The 19,402-nt window shown below is 41.2% G+C and overlaps 1 protein-coding gene across 1 annotated transcript in view; it reads left to right on the top strand.

Moving 5' to 3' along the window:
- The window catches only part of GRM1 (glutamate metabotropic receptor 1), a 391,756-nt gene that overhangs the window by 294,727 nt on the left and 77,627 nt on the right, over positions 1-19,402 (top strand). Inside the window, exons 4-5 of the mRNA XM_019638971.1 lie at positions 12,719-12,965; positions 17,529-17,697. Of these exons, the coding sequence (XP_019494516.1) occupies positions 12,719-12,965; positions 17,529-17,697 (416 nt within the window). The remainder of the gene's footprint in view (positions 1-12,718; positions 12,966-17,528; positions 17,698-19,402) is intronic.

The following is a 19,402-nucleotide window of genomic DNA, read 5'->3' as shown; positions in this document are numbered from 1 at the left end:
GTTTAGCACTGAATAATATTCAATTTTCTGGAGGTATCACAGTTGTTTCTCTTTTTTTTTTTTGGATCACAGTACATGTTGACCATAAAAGATAATGGGTTGGGCTCTGCCAGCTATGCTATGAATTGACGTTTTCAGTGCTGACATAATTCAAGCTCAACGTGCAGAGATGTGGCGAGCAGGAGAGTTTGGGCTTGGATGGGTATGGAAAAGATGGAGTCGGGCTGAAATGACTTGAGTCCCAATGAGCTGAGGTCGAGCAAAGCTTCTATATGACCTATCTGGCCTGTTTTGATTCTGAATTTGGTTTGGGTCCCAAGCCCTAACTAATAGGAGAATGTGAACTTGACTTTCTTTGTTTGCTTAGTTCAGCCATTTCCCTCAGGACTTCATGGATGTCTGTGGTTTAGAGTAAGACTCACAAGTGTATGCATGGTTCGAACAGTCACTGAGGACTGGACAGCTATCTAGGAGACTAGGCCTAAAAAGGAGGGATGCTGTGAAGAAGAAACCTGAGCCTTCCATGCTGAAAGACCCTTGAGAGTCCCTTTGACTTGTTGCTTCAGGTCGAAAACCCTCTGACTGGCTCTTTACAGTTTAATAAATAATCGCTGCTCTTATTGATATCTTTATTAACCAAGTTAATAAAGGCATGGGTACTTCCTGTCCCTGAACACTTGGTATTTCCTTCCCAGGTTGCACCTCTATCAATGTTTCTGCTACGTAGGAAGCCTCTTCCTTGCCCTTCCTTCGCTCTGTGTCTTATGCTCGCTTAACAGCAGTCTTCTATCCCGCCTCCTGCATGAAGGGTCCCTGCATGAAGGATTGTACAGTGATTGATTCCTTTCCTAAATCCTTGTACTGAGAGCTGGACCCACACAATTTGACTCTTTATAATATATGAACAGCACAGAGTTCAACATATGGGACATGCACCCTGGATGGCTGAGTGAGTGACTTTCAAAATGAGAATGCAGTCACTATGTATTAAATTCTTATTCTGTTGAATAGCCTAAATGAATGAGCTGGCATTCTCATTATAAACTTATTCTAAAAGCTGTTAATTTCTATTGTTATTATTCTTATCATCTAAATTCCTGTTATTCCTGGTCCTGACACCTTCATCCCTCTTCATTCTATCAGAGAACTGAATGGATAGGAATCTTGAACAAGTTTCTTTCAACAACACTCAGTTCCCAAGCTTAAAATGGAACATAATTTTGGTTCTGTCTTTTAAAAGACATTTGAAGTGCATCCTCACTTACTGCTTCAGACTGAAATAATTGCCTGAACTTCCCCCCTTCATTTCTTACATTTATACACAGCTTCTCATTTTATTCCTACGGACATTACGAGCTCCTAATTTGACTAATATATTAAATAGGGACTTTGTTTCATATCACAGTTTTATTCAGTAATCTCAAGTAATGGCTATAGTCATCATCTCAGATTTCCTTTTGAGAGTTCTAGTCACCATCAATAATAATCAAGCATCAGTTAGGTCATTATCCCATTCCTGAGCTGTCAGTCATTCACTATGAAAACAATTGAAATAATGCAGAAGACAATTGTCTAAATAACTCTTATTACTGCATGAAAACAAGGAATGTGTGCTTCCATTGCAGATGGAGTCTATTCTGACAAAATGATGGTAGTTTTGCAATTGGCACTAGGAATAGAGGATGTGTTGTGATGGATTTCTGGCAGCAAAATGGCCTTCATCTATCCCTACTCTTTACATCCCCAGCTACTCTGGGCTTCAGAAACACGTATCTCCATCACACTGAAGGAAGCAGGAGCAATAGAAACTCACCAATAAACCATAATTCCCCTTGGTACACAAAACATCCTCCCCCGATTAATCTAACTTAAAAAAATCCACCAAGGTAATTTAAAGCTGTCCCAGTCTATGTGAGCAGTTGTAGAAATACCTGGTGATTAGGATTTGGCAATTATTGAGGCAAAAAGGAATCACTGTTCACCGCTGCCTTTATAGTTCTGTGAGCGTTGGGGGGCCCAACTGAAAAGTTGGTGCCAAATGTTCTTAGAGGAGATGCTTTTAATGGTTTTTCTGTTGATCTCCCCACTAGAAGAAGCCATCATGTTCAACCAAGGTGGCAGTGTCATGCTGGTCAATCTGTTCCCTGGTTTTCCCTTCCCAAATATTCCTGAGCACATACCAGCTGAATGTACACACTTGGATCCAGTACTCATTTCTCAGGAAACTAGTCTCTGCACTAGATTTTTTGTCCCTCGTGAAGGGTGGAATTTATCTCTCTGCTGCTGACTTTTTGTTACTAGCTGTGTAAGAAACCAGGGCAGGAGGACCAGTGCCATATCTCTGACCTCATCAGAGTGCTGTGACAGCTCAGCATGCCCTTTGTTAATGAGAATGAGGCTTCGTCTTTCTATGTCAAGTTCATTTGAAAAATGCTGCAGGGTATCAGACCTCAAAGTAGTACAGTGCTTTAAATGCACACACACATACAACTATTTATCCTGAATTGTGTGCAGGTATGCGTGCGCACGTGTGCACGCATGCACACACACACACGTGCATACATGGTATGAAGAGTTCTACTATCACTGTATTTTACACCTGAAGTCAAGATTGGCCTCAAATAATACAGGCTTTGGTCTAAATCTAATACATCAGCCTAGACTTCCCTTTATAATGAGCTATAGGCATCCATTGTTTGTTCCTTTAATGTAGCCTGGGTTATGATTAACCTTGTCCATCATTTCTGCTGTCTCAGGTTTGAACTTTAGTGGGTAGTATGTGTCAAGGTCTCTGTGCTTCTCCTTCTCTCTAGAGTTGACTACTTTTCTATGTGATTTTGAGAATCACAGATATATGGAGGGGTGGCAGGCACACCTATTTCATCCAAACTCCAAGTCCTAATTGAAGATAATTGTCTTTGGAATGCAAGGGAAAGTTCTCTGGTTATAAAAATGAACAAGGAATACATGTAGACAAAGAATCATCTTGACCACATTTGTGTTTGCCTCGTACATTCTCATCTAAGAATAGCTAGAAGCCATCAGGGAAAAGTCTTGATCTGTTGCCCAGCTATTTCAGTAGGACTGAATCCCATTGCTGAGTTATGGTCCAAAAAGGGTGGAACACCTGGCATCCTAGAAAGCAAAGTTCCCATAAGGCACTAAAAAGTCCCACAGTCAACAGAAATATTGGCCCAGAGATGCTAAATTCCATATGTTCCTCGAGTGCATTTTTGATGAGTGTGTTTCGATTGTCTTGAGCAAGGTTAGGTTGCAAAGAGCTGAGCCCAACAGGCTAGGTTAGCCATCTAGGCAACTACAGGCATTAAGCATGGGTGCTGCTTGAAAGAGTCCCTTGTGGTATACGTTCAAGGCTCCCCAGAGTCTGGCTTCTAAACTGCTTCCACCCAAGACTGTTGTTTGCTGCCTCCAGGGCCACTTATTTAATTAGATTCTTAAGTTAACCTTCTGTGGGTATTTCCCCTGGAACAGAAGGTGCACTTCCAGCTTTTTAAGTACACAGACAATTGTGTCCCCCCACCCTCCAAATTGACACTGGAACAGTCTGGGAACTCAGGTAAAAGTTTGGGGAATTAGTTAGTAGTTGCTGTGACTAGGTCAGTCTGAGGATCACAGAACATAGAATATTGGCTCTTTGTGGTACGTTTCCTTTCAAATGATTTTTGTCTATTGGTTTTCAACTTCTCTGTGTGGTAATGAATGGAACATCTATATGAAAGAGCTATGCAAAAAAATACCGCCTTTGTTGCAATATCATCCATGTGTTGTAAATCATGGTGACCTCACCATGAGATGAAATGTATGTGAGTTCTCTTTGTAGGTTACATATAATCTACAATCAAGGGCAAATTTCATTTTTCACACACAAACATTTATTAATGTGCTTTCAAACACCACATCTTCCCCTGAGCCTGCTGACTGTAATGTCACTCCTGGGCTATAACTAAACAGGAGACAGAGCAGTGTGGTACTTAAGAGGGAGAGTTCTGGAGTCAGACCGGCTGGGTGTTGGGCTCATCACCACCACTATCCAGCTGTGTGACCTTGAACGAGTCATTTGACCCACTGGTCCTTGGAGTTTCCATCAGTAAGCTGGGCATAGTAATATCACCTAGTTCATAAGTCATTGTGAGGTGACTAAGATAGATCTATCTATCAATCGATCTATCTATCTATCTATGGGACCTAATTAAATTCCTGTCACATAGCAAGCGTTCAGTCATGTTACCTCTTATTACCTGATCCTCGGCCAGGTTTGATGCTAATTTTTGTCCATTTTTTAAAAATAAAATTTGTAGTTTCAGAATAGTTTTAAAGAAAAGTTGCAAATATATATCAGGGATATCATATACCCCGCACCCATGTACATATATACCCACATGTAAACATCCATGTATAATTATTTCTCTGTAAATTCATCAGTGTATATATTAAGCTAAACGTAAATTCCTACAGATGCCTTCACCTTCACGCCACTAGTACATGGCTTATTCTAGCTTTCCCCCTTTACTCAGCTGTAACCTCCCACTCTAACTGTGATAAACTGGGCTCCGACCGTTTGCCTTCTATTCATTTATTGGTTCAGCCTTGGTAGGTAAGCACAGCTATTTCAGAATTGTTAACCCATGCCCCATGAGAAACAACTTGACCACGTGGAGTAGGGCACTCATATTCCATTCCTGAATAACTTTAATAGATTTGAATCAGCCATGTGCCCTCTCAAGGTGGTCCTCATTCTTGTTTCTGTAAATATGTCGTTCACAACCTGAAAAGAGTGGTTGACATATCCAAGCAGATTCAGATCAAGCCTTGACCCTGTATTTGTTTTATCAACAGCTTCAGCTAAGAGCTCTTTGCCTATCAACTCCTGACAACATTCCTCTCAGGAGCTACTCTTTTAGACACTGACTCAAGTCTCACTAACCTTGAGTTCTTATTAGACCCTTAGGAATTCCAGATTTGATTCTTTCAAGATATGCTGCTGGGAGACACCCCATAAAGGACAACATGTCATTCAGGAAACCCAACAATGGCAACATTGGGTTCTACAGGGGCTTTTAAATCTACATAAACTATCAATGTAAAATATCAACTAGTAGGGCCCTGGGGAAATGAACCCTAAATAAAAATCCATGGTATCTTCCATTCTTTGGTGATGCAGGCATGGTAAGAAGCCTTATGGCCTATATTTAAACCTCAGAGTCTGCCCAGAACATGTCAGGCTTCTATTCCAGGATCCCGTTTTATCCACTTGGCATATGAATTCCAGGAAAAGGGCTGAATGATAAGAAATTCTTTAATATATCCCAAAGTAGACTTTTTTATGGACAGCATTTTGTCAAATTATGGTTACTGCATCGTATTAATCAGAAGTCACCATAAAAGTGGTGATCATAAAAGTGGATGTCTAATGCTAATGCCATATAAATTTTATGGTTTTGTTTTTGCAATAAGCAAGACTCCAATACTGGTTACCAGAAGATGCTAAGACCCTAATTAAATAGGTAAGAGATAAGTAGAGTTTTCACAAATAATTCTTACAGTTCTGCAAAATCCACTCTAACCTATTAGTTAAATCTCAACACAGAAGTATGAAACTAGAAATAATCAAAAGGACAAACCATTGAGCAAAACTCAAAATGGACCATAACCGCATTACATCATGGAACTCCCTTACATATGTGAAGAAAGCATGTTCCCTTCTACCCATCAATAAGGACAAATGGTGCTATTAGCATGGATTGCCTCCTTAGAGCTTAGAAGAGACCAAGAGGGAGAGGCTTGGCAAGGATTCTGACCCAGCAGATTGTTGAGAAGGGAGTCGGTTCCTGATGAATTTTAATAACATTCTAACTTCCCACATTGGCTGGAGCAGCCAGCTCTCTGAAACATACTCGTCTCTATGATTACCTGCCAAATGCTTACTGCAGACCTACAAAGATGAGTTACTCCCGGGGAGTGGGTTATAACTCCGTGACACTATTCATGCCAGATCAATAAGAAAGGCAAAGGCACAAGTCAAGCCACCTTTGTTTTCTCTCTGTAGGGGAGCAAAGCACCCCACAGTTCAGCTGAGTGAAGCTAACGTGTCCTCAGCATCACTGAAACACACCAGAGATTGTCCTTGTTTGTTTTTCACATACACCATAATTTTTTGAAATACAAATTAGTTAAAATGCAATAGATTTTCAGGGAATTGAAAACTTGCCATCATTATCAACAATTTGCAGGGAGCATGCTGTTCATGTTATATAACTGCGGAATTTCTCTCTTAACAATAGATTGTGATGATGTAGTTAGAAGAAAAAATGTCCATATTGTTCACATATGTTAAAACCATGTGGCTTTAAGCAATAGAAATTCAACTAATAATAACAGTGATAACAACATATGCTGGATTAAGTGATACGTTTTCTCTTCCATCCTACATAGGAGTTAATTTACATTTTAGTAAACTAAGTAGCAAATAATGGAGAGGTCATATTTTTCTGTGATGTGAGCAAAGAAAACTTTGTAGGGAAAGTAGAAAATACAGTCAGAGGAAACAAAAAACCCTCAGATCCTAGACTCGAACACAAAGTCTAGACTATTGCAAATCATATCACAAATTCTCTCTGGAAAAACATTTAAAAAATTTAGCAGCTGAGTCCTTCAAGAAAAATCGAGGGCATTTTAGTTCTTTGAGGTCATCATTTTTAAACTGATCTGATTCATCTTTTTCCAATTAATTTAATACTTGGGTGATTTAAAGGAGCATGCATTTTATTTTCTTTGCTTGATAGTTTGACAATATGAAATAATTGCAGCCCTTTCTATTTCAATATGGACTGATATTGTATCAAATTATTTATTGAGTATGTAATGCTGTGTAAAAAGAGGCAGTGGAGAGCTACAAATGCTAAGAATATCAGAAGAATACTTCCTCCAGGGAGTTATGTTTACCAATGTCTCTCAAAATACTTCTTTGTTTTTTGATGTGATAGAACAATGCTTGTTTTTTTTTCTTTTTAATTTGAAGTTAATGCTGAGTGTCTAGATTTTAAAAGGCAGCATAAGTAGACATGCATAATAATGGGGTTACACTAATGAAATAGAAAGAATAGGCATCAACAAAATACTCTACTGACTCTATTGGAATTCAACATTCTTTCAATCTATTTTCTAAATTTTTCCACTTTGGACATTCAAACTAGGACAATATTATTAAAAACTCAGAATAAATAAACATAAAGCTGACTGCGTTTGCTAACAAATGTCTTGTCTGTTATGGGACTATTCTAGCAGCTGGGAATGACTGCTACTTGATGCACCAGGCGCTTGGCAGGCACTGGATCCAGCTCTGGAGGCCAGTGCCTCTGAGTGACCTTGAATTCAGAGCCCCTGGGATTTCAGTGGCACGGTCAATGTATTTCCTCCCCAAATTTGGATCCAACTGAGAAGTAGACCCAGGAATCAAACAGATGGAGATAAAATATGTTTTATCAGTAATGTGATTGTGTACATAGAAGACAAACGAAGTATATATATATATATATATATATATATATATATATATATATTTAATTTTTATTGGGGAACCGGGGAAAGGGAACAGACAAGTTGCTGTCCTTTTGTTCTTCAGTCTAGCTGTGGAGGATGTCACTTCACTGGCCCATGTTGGTATTGTGATCATTGCGCTCTTCCCAGCTGAGGCAGTCAATCGCCGGCCATTGGACGGCCACTCACGGTAGCTCACGGCAGCCCCACTGCAGCCTATGCCATCGCTGGTAGCCCAGCTCCAGGTGGAGCTGTTGTTCACCGTCTTAATTGTAGAGGGCACAGCGTCACTGGTGCATGTGGGAACAGAACCAGTGGCCCTGATGTTCAGAGCTGGCCCTCCCAAGCCAACTTTTAACCAACTGAGCCACTCGGCTGGCCCCAAGAATTATATTAAAAAAATAGAATTAATAAGTGAATTTAGTAAGTTTTCAGGATACAAGGCCAAAATACAAATATCAATAGTGTTTCTATGTACTGGCCACAAATCACATTTAAAAATGTCATAGACAATAATTGTAGTAGTACCATAAAAAGCAAATACTTAGAACCTGCACACTTAAAAATTACATAACATTGCTGGGATAAATTATGGAAGTCCTAAATAAATGGAAGCATCTGGAAATGCTTGATATCATGATCTGGGCAGCAGTTAAATGGATATGTATGTACATAAACATTTGTTGATCTGTGCTGTAAAGATTTCTGTACTTTACCATATATGAACTAAACCTCGATGAAAAAGTTTTTAAAAGTTAACAACAATAAAAAAGACAGACAAAAAGTCATAGTGGCTTAGAGAGAAGGATTAGATATGTGGCCACAGTAGACTTTTCAGTACTTGACCCCAGAATTAGATAGATTAACCTATCTTGCCTGCTGGCACAGCTGGGTAACTACAGCCTACATTTACCAAAGGCCGGAGAATCAACTAGAACCTATGCGTACTGTCAAAGGTTCCTGGCTCCAAATGAGAGAGAAATGGCTGCGCCGAGCACGCCCACTTTCTTTTTCTCCATTCACCAATAAGATGAATCCTCTTCTCTTCCCATTAGGCAAGAGAAAGAGACCTGAGGTGTTTCTCTAGAGGAGTCTCTTCACACACACAAAAACTTAATCGAAGGGGAAGAAGGGCATTCGTCCCAGTGCTTTAGTCTTCTCTCCTTTATAAAATGGTGATAACAGAACATATCTCACCCAGTTGTGTAAGGATTTGAAAAGATACTATATGCGAATGGCGTTGCCAAGTACCAATAAGTGTGGAAGTGGTGAAGCAAAGCATAACAACTTTAGAGGCGGAAGAGATCTTCAGGAAGATACTCTGATCTGCTTGTGGTATGTTTCGATTAGGAAACTGAGACCCACCCAAAGAGGTCTAGACCCCTGTCGGAGTTCCATGGCTTGTCGGAAATGTTGACACATTATAGCAGGACTGCGTCCAGGTCCCAGGTGCTCGTGTGCCTAGTCCAGCAGTCTTAATGCTGAACCACTGTGCTTAAGAGCCATCTTAAATGGCAGTGGGTAGAATTGGCCCCCCTCCCACCACCCCTCCCGATCATCATGGATTTCCTGTTTTCAGAAGGTACACAGTCCAATCCTACCCCCCGGGAGGCGACAACTTACAGCCCTTGTGCTTTCACAATAAGAACAAGATTACTATTTTAGAGTCAAGGTAGCTATTTTCACAATACACTGTGAAGTAGTTAGGCAGGTATTCTTTGGAAAGTAAATAAACACAGTCAATTACAATTATTTGATTCTATTTAGTATATTAGAAAAGGTAATGGTTTAATAATACCCTAGTGGTCTATAACAGTTAACGCACCACAGAAAATGAAGCATAAAATGCCCTTCTCACTAATAACTCTGAGACTAGTGTTATGAAAGGCACTAAACCCCAGGGAATTAAAATGTTTTCACCTCCCCACCAAGTGACAGTATTCTTAGTTTGGATACTCTAGTCACTCACAGTCACAAAACATAGAATATGTGCAGAGCAGAAAAGCCTGTAGCGTATTCTGTTGGTTCAGTGATAGATCCCTGCGACATTATCTGGGACAGTTGCGATGGCAAAGAAAATGGTACTGTTAGATGGCCAGATGACTTTCTAACTCTCTGTCACACGTTCCCAGATGGTAGTGCATCCCAAGCTGGGCTCGGGAGTTCTTACTGATGGTAGCACCGGCTTCAGCCACCCAGTGGCTGGCAGGGTCGGGAGGTGCCTGGACTCACCTAAGGTCGACACAAACACACGAATTCTTTGTGCTCATGTTGGAATGGCGTGAGTTACACATATTCCCTGAAATCATGGGCCTCCTGGCTCTCTGTGTGATAAATACTGACAAGATAGGCTTCTTTGCCATCATTTGCTGTGGATAGAGTAGAGGCCAGTGCTTTGAAGTCAGTGAGCCAGCTGTGCACATCTGGACCAATCCCAGGGAGAAGCCGCAACAGCTTGAGGATGATCCTGGGGCACAGCAGGCTGCCATGTGCAGGTCACCAGAAAAGCGCCTCCTCTGTAGGTTTCTACATCTGCGCCCGTGTTGCCACTGAGGGTAACAGGGTGTGAGGGTCATCCGGACACCACTGCTCTTTCCTCACTTGAAAACGGCAAGATGAATGTCCACTTGGCAGGATTATCACGAGCTCGTTATTTGAGTCTGTATGCAACAAATACAAAAAAATAGTAGCTAGTATTATTATTAATGTATTCATTTCCCATTAAAATTAGATGAATGTAAAATTGTTAAAATTAATAATATTCTGATTGTTTATTGTATCTATGAAACACACGTACATGTATGTATACATATGTATACATAAATGTATATATATTTGCATGTGTTATGGGTGTTATTACCTCTATTTAACATAGATAGATGTAAATCTCACCCACAATAACATCAGTAAATATATAAAGAGGGCAGTGTGGCTGGGGAAACTTGTCACCATTTGACTAATGTGCCTTGTTTACGCCTGTGTTTCCAGAATAATTATTAATCACATCACTCTCAAAAGTGACCCACTTTGGACAATAAGTTATGTAATCACCCTAAATAGGATCAAAAGGAAAACACTGATCTCAGGGAAAGCCAAGAACAGTTACAGTCTCAATGCTGATGAATAATACAGCCATTAAATGACAACGGCTGAAGAAATTTGTACTGGAGACACCAACACAAATTTTAAAATATGTAATAATTCCTTCATAGCAGTTACCAAAGCAAAAACAGCAACAACAAACTCAGTGTTCATAAGGCTTGTCGCACATAGTGAATTTTCCATTTGGTGAAGAATACTCTGTGTTTCTTCAGTTTGCCCCTGGGTTGACCTTGATAGTTGCAACTTCAAGTGGATGGTGTTAGTATTGACTAGAACCCTTGAAGTGGCTGCTGCATTGAGGTTATTTTGCCACTCAATTTTTGTCTGTTTTACTTTTCTTTCTTTAAGTCCTGCTCATTTCTCCAATTCTAGCAGCTTTAACATTTAGCTCCCACCCTTGGAGATTTTGAGCAGTCTTAAAAGGCTTATTTAAAACTTATCAGACAGATGGCATTAATTTATCTCTTTTATATCCTAATATAAAAGAGAGAGAAAGCAAACTAACATTAAGAGCCAGGGTTCTGGGTGACAGACATTAAGTCACCCTATTTCAGTGACTTTGCAGTTTTTGGAAGGAGGATATTTGCTTTCTCTTTTACATAACTTTCCATACTTATTTCCTCTCAGAAAATGCCTTTTTTCTAATTGAGAAAATATTACTTTAGCAAATCACACTATTAATAACATCCTAGTAAGCAACATTGGAAAATGGATTAAAATGAATCCCCATTGAGGCTTCAACCTGGCCTGGATGTTTTGTATCCCACCCTTGGGTAGATACACATGTATCTTTTTCACATTTTCAACTGTATCTAAATGGATTAGCCTTCCACTAGGCCTATATAGAAATGTCTTCTTTCATATCAAGCTCAACAACAAAGTCAAAACTCCTTACCATTTCTTCTAAATAATCCAAGCTTTCTAACTGTCAAAATTCTTTCTGCTACTCTCCAGCCCTGGAACCTTAGAGTCTAGTGACCTGTTTTAGGCTGGAACAAAGAGGTCAACTGGCCGGGGGCCAGGGGCCTCATGTTGTTCTCAACCCCATAAGCAGCTGAACTTCCCAACTTTCCCAACTTCTAGAACCTTCAGCATACACCACATAGACCCATCACTATCAGTCAAGTGAGAATTGCAGAGAGAAGCAAAGTTCTTGAACTAAGTATAAAATCTCAGAATTATGCCAGGGGTGTGTTCCAAATCTATTTTGTTTTCCAAACCCGTTACCTTTATTTCAGCAAACCCAATTGATCCCTGAATTTCTCATCCATATGTAAGTCCTAAAGGTTATACTTCTGATATGAAACATATCTAATACAATACTGTTCTTGTGAAACTGCCTGGCAATTGTAGAACTTTTAATAACGTGTGACATATATAGAAATGGGTTTTTAAAATTCATTGGTAAAAGCTAAAGGCTAAAATTAAATGTATATTATGACTTTTCCATCAAGAAATATTTTACCTGAGTTTCTAATAATTGGCAAACCTGATTCAAACATTTTTGTACTATAAACTGTATATAAGAAGAGATTCATACTACCTAGCTCTCCTTCTTATTCTGGGTTTTTATGGCCCTTGAGATGATAAAATTAGTGGGATCATCCAAAGAAAATATCAGGGTTTAGATAATGCACAACTGTTGTACTGTGAACTGTGGATTGTCATAGAGGAGGGTGTCAAAAATGTTTTTTTTTCAGTAGTGTGATATAGGGAGACCAATTTTAATATAAGTTTTTGTGAACTAGTAGGGAATAAGAGTTATTTCCATTCTTCTTAAGGATATACTTGCAATATTTGCAAGTTTTCTTTTCTTTTTTTATTTTCACCTCTATGAAATTTGTTTTATACGTTATAAAACCATTATTGAATTTGGAAAATAAAATTGAATAAACTATCTGCAGATAGAATATCTGAGAACTAATCATAAGTACAAAGCTTTCACAGGTGGGCTTGGCTTTCCCTTCCCCTGAAAGGCCTGCAGAGCGCTTGAGAATTAAACACGCAGGCCTAGCCTGCACTGCTGCCACCTTGGTAGTGATCTGTTTTTACGTTCCAGGCAATGAAAGCTTAGAAGAAAACTACGTTCAGGACAGTAAAATGGGGTTTGTCATCAACGCCATCTACGCTATGGCGCACGGGCTGCAGAACATGCACCATGCCCTGTGCCCGGGCCACGTGGGCCTCTGCGATGCCATGAAGCCCATCGACGGCAGCAAACTGCTGGACTTCCTCATCAAGTCCACGTTCATCGGTGTGTCCGGAGAGGAGGTGTGGTTCGATGAGAAAGGGGATGCCCCTGGAAGGTAAGGCAGTCTTTCCCACTGTGGATGCGAATATCCTGTGAGCCCTCCTGAGCCAGACAGACGGCAGCTCTGGCTCCTTTTGGCTCCATGGTTTCTGGGTGTCATGAGGATAGATACAACTAGGAAGCTAAAGAGACAGGGCTAATGTTAGACGGAAATTACATTTCAAAATGTGCAAAACCATATTGGTAAACACCCACCCCCTGCACCCTGCCAGTGCCACCCCCTTGCCCAGCATCACCCCAGCCCCTCCCTCAGAGCACCTGTGACCTCCCTGCAAAGCCCTCGAAACCAAAGCGATTACGCCTGACCAGCAAGACCCCCGCGGGCACTACCAGCTCCAGGCCAGCGGTCCTTCTTATTGATTGGTCCCAATGCCATCCTCGTTGTGAAATATTTTAATATTCTGCCTGGTTAAAGAGCTTCATTTGTGAAGAGAACAAAGTCCTACACATGTATCCCTTTTTCTCAGGCTAACTTATGTTCCTCTTGGAACATGAAAGGAAAGAATTTTCTTTCTGGCTTTGAGCCTGTATGGCTTCCAAAGAAGTAATCAAGAGACAAAGGAAAATTAAGCCTCACTAATATATACATATATTTTCCCTAAGTCATCTGATATTCAGGATGTTCTTCATCACTTGCTTTATAACACCAGTGAGCGCGTATGTAATTGGTACATAGAGAATGCTGTCAGCATGAAGAGTAGTTACGTGTGTTCCTATGAATTGTCCTAGGCAAGGAATAATCAGAACAGAGGAATAAGAAGCAGAACTGGCAACGGGAAAGAAAAAGGCCCTCAGCTTGGCTGCTGCACAATCTGCCCATCATCTTTGTTGTTGCTTTTCCTCTCATAAGCCCTGTTATCATTCAGTACATGGCTTTGCAGAACGAGGGAGTTTAGGAAAGCATATGTCGTGTTAAAGTGGAGCATCACGTCATTTAATCTTCATTGCTTTAGGCGTCTCATTGTCCCCTTTCACAGATGATAAAACTCAGGGTCAGAGAAACTAAGAAACTTACCTAGAAATCACGCAGGGAGGAGCCGGTGGAGGCAGCACCGTCTGAATCTGAGGCTTGTCATCGTTTTGCCAGGTCACACTCCTGCCTTTTAGCTAATCCTGAAATTAGGCCAACTTGAAGGCAGCTTTCTTAGCGTCATTTCAAAGGTACTATAGGTGACTATTTATAATAGGAGGGACCCCTGTAAGACATTGTAAGCGACCCTAAATAATTCTCCATCATCTCTTCCTTTCCTGTAAGCGTCAAGGCCCATGTTTACAGAGTGCCTTGCGGGGCCTGAGTGGATTCTCCCTGTTAAGATCCAACAGCTCTAGGAAAGGTAAATGATATAAGTAATTGTCAGCAATTAGAACGATGAATTTATGAGACTCCTTCCAAGCTGCCAGTTAGTCGGGAGCAGATTTAGGTGAAAATGCGAGCGGATGGATGGGATGGCCCAGGGCTCCGGCCTGGGGAAAGCCTCCAGGAGCTGAGCACCTTTGAAAGTGGAACCAGAAGGAACAGTGGGTTTGATTCAGAATACCACTCTCCCTGTTAAACCAATGGTTATAATGCTGGATTCCACCGGAAACCAGGCTCTGCAAAGGATTGGATTTGGAATGGAAACCTTCCTTCTCGATTGTATGAGATAACACACCCAATGTGCCTAGCACAGGGCCAGATGCATTCTAGACTCACAGGTTCACAGGTGTTTCCTCTTCCGCTCTTTATCTGTAAGTCATCCAAAATATAAGCGCTCAATTTTAGCTTGTGGCTCCCCCATCTTTAGTTACATATGGAAATCATGAGCTTCCCCCGGGTCCCTTTTCAAGGATTATTTTCTCATGCTTGAAATTGGTCATCTTAATCTGTGATCAATTTCCGTTTCAACCACCTCCCTTTGCTTTCATTTCCTGTCAGAATACCATTCATGCTTTGGACCCTCTTTTGATTATTTTAGTTAATCATCATGCCAAATAAACTGAATACATTGAGAGGATGTTGTAAAGTTGTAATTACAGCATGAAGATATTCCACATAAATGCCAACATACGGGAAGGTGCTCTGGGGTCCCGGAAAACAGCAGTGTCATTAACACACACAGCACAGGGGAAGGGCTCTCTTTAGTAAGTCGGTAGTTTTCCTTGGTGTCTTTCGGTATTTTTTTTATTTCCCCTCTGGGTTTTGGGGCTTTTTATAAATGTGTTTTCATACCAAAATATTGTAAGTTTTTTCAGTTTCTATGTGCTAATGAAGTGTGAACTGATGGCTCCTGTTTGAAGAGCCCATGAGGACGTTGAAATAAAAGTCTTAGGAAACTGATTTATGGGAAAATGATATTCTTAAAGCTAGCATTGCCTTTAAACCTTCATTGAAAGTATGTAAGGAGATGTAATAATGGAATATGGAGTAAAACATAAAAATGAAAGGAAATGAAAAAGCAAACATTCACAGCAAGTTCTGTAACCATGAGTTTATAATAGAAAATTATTGGAGGTATAGATGAGTATGGCTGATCAGTAGAGTGAGACTGAGCCATCAGCCCACATCAATACCCACATAAATGGACATTACATAGACAGCTACTCTGGAGAACATGCTGGTATGTCTCAGCGCCCAGGAGAGTAAGAACCTTCTAGTAGCCAAAAATCAGACTAGCCAGGAGATGAAAAATGTTCTCCAGGTGTCCCATTCTCTCCTCTCACTCTCGGTAAGGTGTGTTCCAAGAAAAGTAGGGAAAAAACTTCCTTTACTCTCCGTCTCTCCTTTCTCATTAGGGGACTGCTGTTTATAGAAAGTGCCAGAACCTGGATGTAAAGAAGCCACTAAGCTACCCTACAGGTGACACAAGGCACTTGCACGTTAAGCGCAGGCAGAAATGCCAGTAAAGGATTCAGTTTCGAGATAAAGAACTAGGACAGATACAGCCACCAGGTTTCGGACGCCAACTGAGGTTGGCTGGTGGTGGCTTCCTGCCGCGCGGGGCCCAGGAGGATTCTGAACCTGAATCTGGGTTAGGAGGAATTCCAGGATGGGTTGGGTAGGGGGGAGAGAGGAGGAGGAGAGCCCAGGAAGAGGAATATGTTAGTTATTCCTTAGTTAGTTAGTTGCCATCTATTGCTTTGGGCCAAATACAAACAGCAAGGGACCATGCCTCTTATAGGCTAACGCAGGAAGCTGAGAGCGCCACACAGGTTCCACGGAACACAATCCCACTTCACCAAGCCAGGAAGGGAGTGTCAGCGTGCATTTCCGGGAAGCTGCCATAGGAGTAAACAGCGACATGCAGAGAAGATTGAAGGATGCCAGAGAAGTTTCAATGGTGGAGACATAAATGGCGATGCCAATACAAAGATGTTCTCAAGTTTCTTATGGTCGTGGAAATAACTGCAGTATTTTGGGGCATTCATATAAATACACATATGAATGATACAGTGAATGGTATTGCCTTACATATGCATTTGTCCCAATTGTGAAATAGTTTTTTTACATACCTTACATTAATAAATCCTCACAAGAAACCCATGAGCCTCAAAGAGTTCAGTGACATTCCTAAGTAGTTTAATCTACTGTTAAAATATTAGAAAAGGGAATCTATAATAGCTAGCACATTCCAAGGCCAAGTCCTGTGTTGCTTTCACTGCATTGGGGGACGCTCTCCACTGCCCGCACTGAAAAAAAGATGAGTTCTGGCCCCCCAGAACACACCCTAGCTGCAGGGAAGATTTCTAAATGCAGATTTTGCCCCTGTGTAGCATTGAGGCATTTGAAATTTCTGGTAGAACTGACACCGATTATTTGGATTCAGAACTGTTTGTCCTAATCAAGGAAGAGACCAGTTTAAATGTCAATGCTCAAGATGTTAAATCCCCAACATCCTTGCTAATTAAAGATGCATTTCTCAGATTTCTTGCTCTCTTAGCCCCTAAAATAGGCTCTGGACTTGATACAACTCACTGCTTTCAATCCAGTGTAACGAAAATAACAACTGAATGTGAAAAAGAAAGTTGGAATAAAAGTAACTAAGTTAAGGAATGAGGGCCAGCCGAGTGGCGCGAAGTTTAAGAACTGGCTTGGGGAGCCAGAGGGAGTGGCGCAAAGGTTAAGAACTGGCTTGGGGAGCCAGAGGGCCTCGGTTCGGATCCCACATGTGAGGGCCAGTGACACTGCCCTCTAAAACAAAACAAAACTGTGAGCTAAGTTAAGGAATGAATGTTCTTAAGAATTGTTACTTGTTCAAAAAATAACTTAGTGAATAATGATTTGAAGGAGAGGATGATCAACTCAGCACACATAGAATTATTTTTTTGGAGAATAAGCAGAGAGAAGGTATAAGAGTAATATCTTCCTTAGCAAATATGGCCGATTTGCAGACTGAGGAATGAAATGCAAGTTTTGAAAAATCAGAGGAAACATTAGAAATAAAGTACTGCCAGTAGCTGGGGTTAGGGTGTGGGATGATTCTAGCTTTCATGTCCCTTCCCTCTATTATCATCTATTTACCAGATTTGTTTTCCACATCATGTCCATATTCTCCAAGACACGTGTGCTGTTTCTTCACAGATATGACATCATGAACCTGCAGTACATTGAAGCTAATCGCTACGACTACGTACATGTTGGAACCTGGCACGAAGGGGTGTTGAACATTGATGACTACAAAATCCAGATGAACAAGAGTGGGATGGTGCGCTCTGTGTGCAGCGAGCCTTGCTTGAAGGGTCAGATTAAGGTAAACCAGCCACAGATGCGTTCTTGGACGGCGTTCAGGAGGGCGCCCCCTGCCGGCACATAAATAGAGACAAACACAGACATCTTTCTTAGACAAGATGGTCTAAAAAGGGCCGGCCAGGCGGCTTCCTGTCTTTGTGTTTGCGTTTAGCTGAAATTGAAAAGACGAGGAAAGATTAGGAAATGGAACAGGCAAACCATTTGAATGTGTAGAGTGGTCCTCATGTGAATCGCAGTGATGAGTGGAGATCTCCACTACAACATAGAAAGCAAGGGGTAAATAACCGAATTAAAAATTGAAACAGAAGTAAACGTGGAAACCAAAACCAATGATACTGCTTAGTCATAGTGCTAGTTATTGTTAAAGAAAGCAGAAGCTGAACGGTGCTAAATAAGCATATAACTAAAATAAAAGAAGTTGAAATGAGGTAACACAGAAGCATTGCTTATCAGGACTCCACCAAATCCTTTGATTTTTCTGAAACGTGTTTTTTAGCCAAGAGAGAGTCCTCACTTTTTAATTATTCTCAGATGCTTGTTTTTCAGCTTGGGGCAAGTGACTAACCGTGATATTACTGTATACACAAAACTAGAGGAAATAAACATCAAATATTGAGCATTTGGCTGGACATGCCAGGGAGAATTCTCCGTGAAGAAGGCATGGAAACAGCGCTCTCTGTATCCCATGCTATTTAAAGCCAAACTGAATGATGCACTAGGAAATGGAGCATAGGGGAGTGATTGTGAACTGGCAGTATAGGTTAAATCACCCAATAGGTCTTTCCCTGTCTAATTTTCTGTGACCCTTCTCTGGGAGCAGACAGACTGTCACATAAATGTCACACAGCACAGCTGGAGCTGGAGCAGATGCTGGGTGAGGCTCTGGCCCTCTCGCCATGCTGCCTGCGTTCTTGGGAGAGCGGAACCACCCACGGAGGGGAGATGCCCTGACAAGTACACGTAGGGCGTTTAGGGCAAGAGTCTAGTCATGGACAGAAGTGTTGGTGTGGAAACTGGAAAAGCGTTATCTCTACCGATAAAAGAAAGTGGAGGATTTGGAACCTGCAACAGCTTTGGCAGCTGAGGTACCCAAACTCCCAGTGATACCGGCTGCCTTGAGGAAGACACAACCTTCTGAGACAGTCCACCCTACTTTTAAATATCTTGTGCTTTCTCTGCAAATGTTATGTTAAAAATATTTAATAACTGTCATGACAACTAACCAGTCAGAACAGAGTCCATTCTAGTGATGTGACAGGGTGCTGGAGGCCTCCTGCCATGCCCATGGCTAATCCTTGAGTTGTGGGGTCATGGGAAGATCTGGGCGAGGGGTCCTCCAAGGCTGGGGCAGTATGGGACATTCAGGGTGCTTGAAGATACCATTAGTTTTCACTCAGTGTGGAAGTATTTTAGTAGTGTATGCATGGCTCCAGGCAAGCCAGTGTTTATTGCTATATGTCAGCATGGCTTCTCCCCAAGAATTCATTTCTGATTCTGGCCTTGATGGAATTCTTTCACATAAGGCTGTGTGGTGGTATGTAGGAATATATCTTCTGAAATTCAGAGGCCCATCTCCTTCTTGTGAGATGCCAGACCCCTGGATTCTGCTTTCGTCATCTTTTCTGGATGATGGGGAAACAGGACATCTGAGACCTAGAGTCATTTTATGGGGATAACACAGCAGCCCAGCAGCCCTGGGCTCACGC

This window comes from Hipposideros armiger, unplaced genomic scaffold (genome assembly GCF_001890085.2).
Source record: "Hipposideros armiger isolate ML-2016 unplaced genomic scaffold, ASM189008v1 scaffold_41, whole genome shotgun sequence".
NCBI classification, from domain to species: domain Eukaryota; kingdom Metazoa; phylum Chordata; class Mammalia; order Chiroptera; family Hipposideridae; genus Hipposideros; species Hipposideros armiger.
This window is presented reverse-complemented; position numbering and strand designations above follow the sequence as displayed.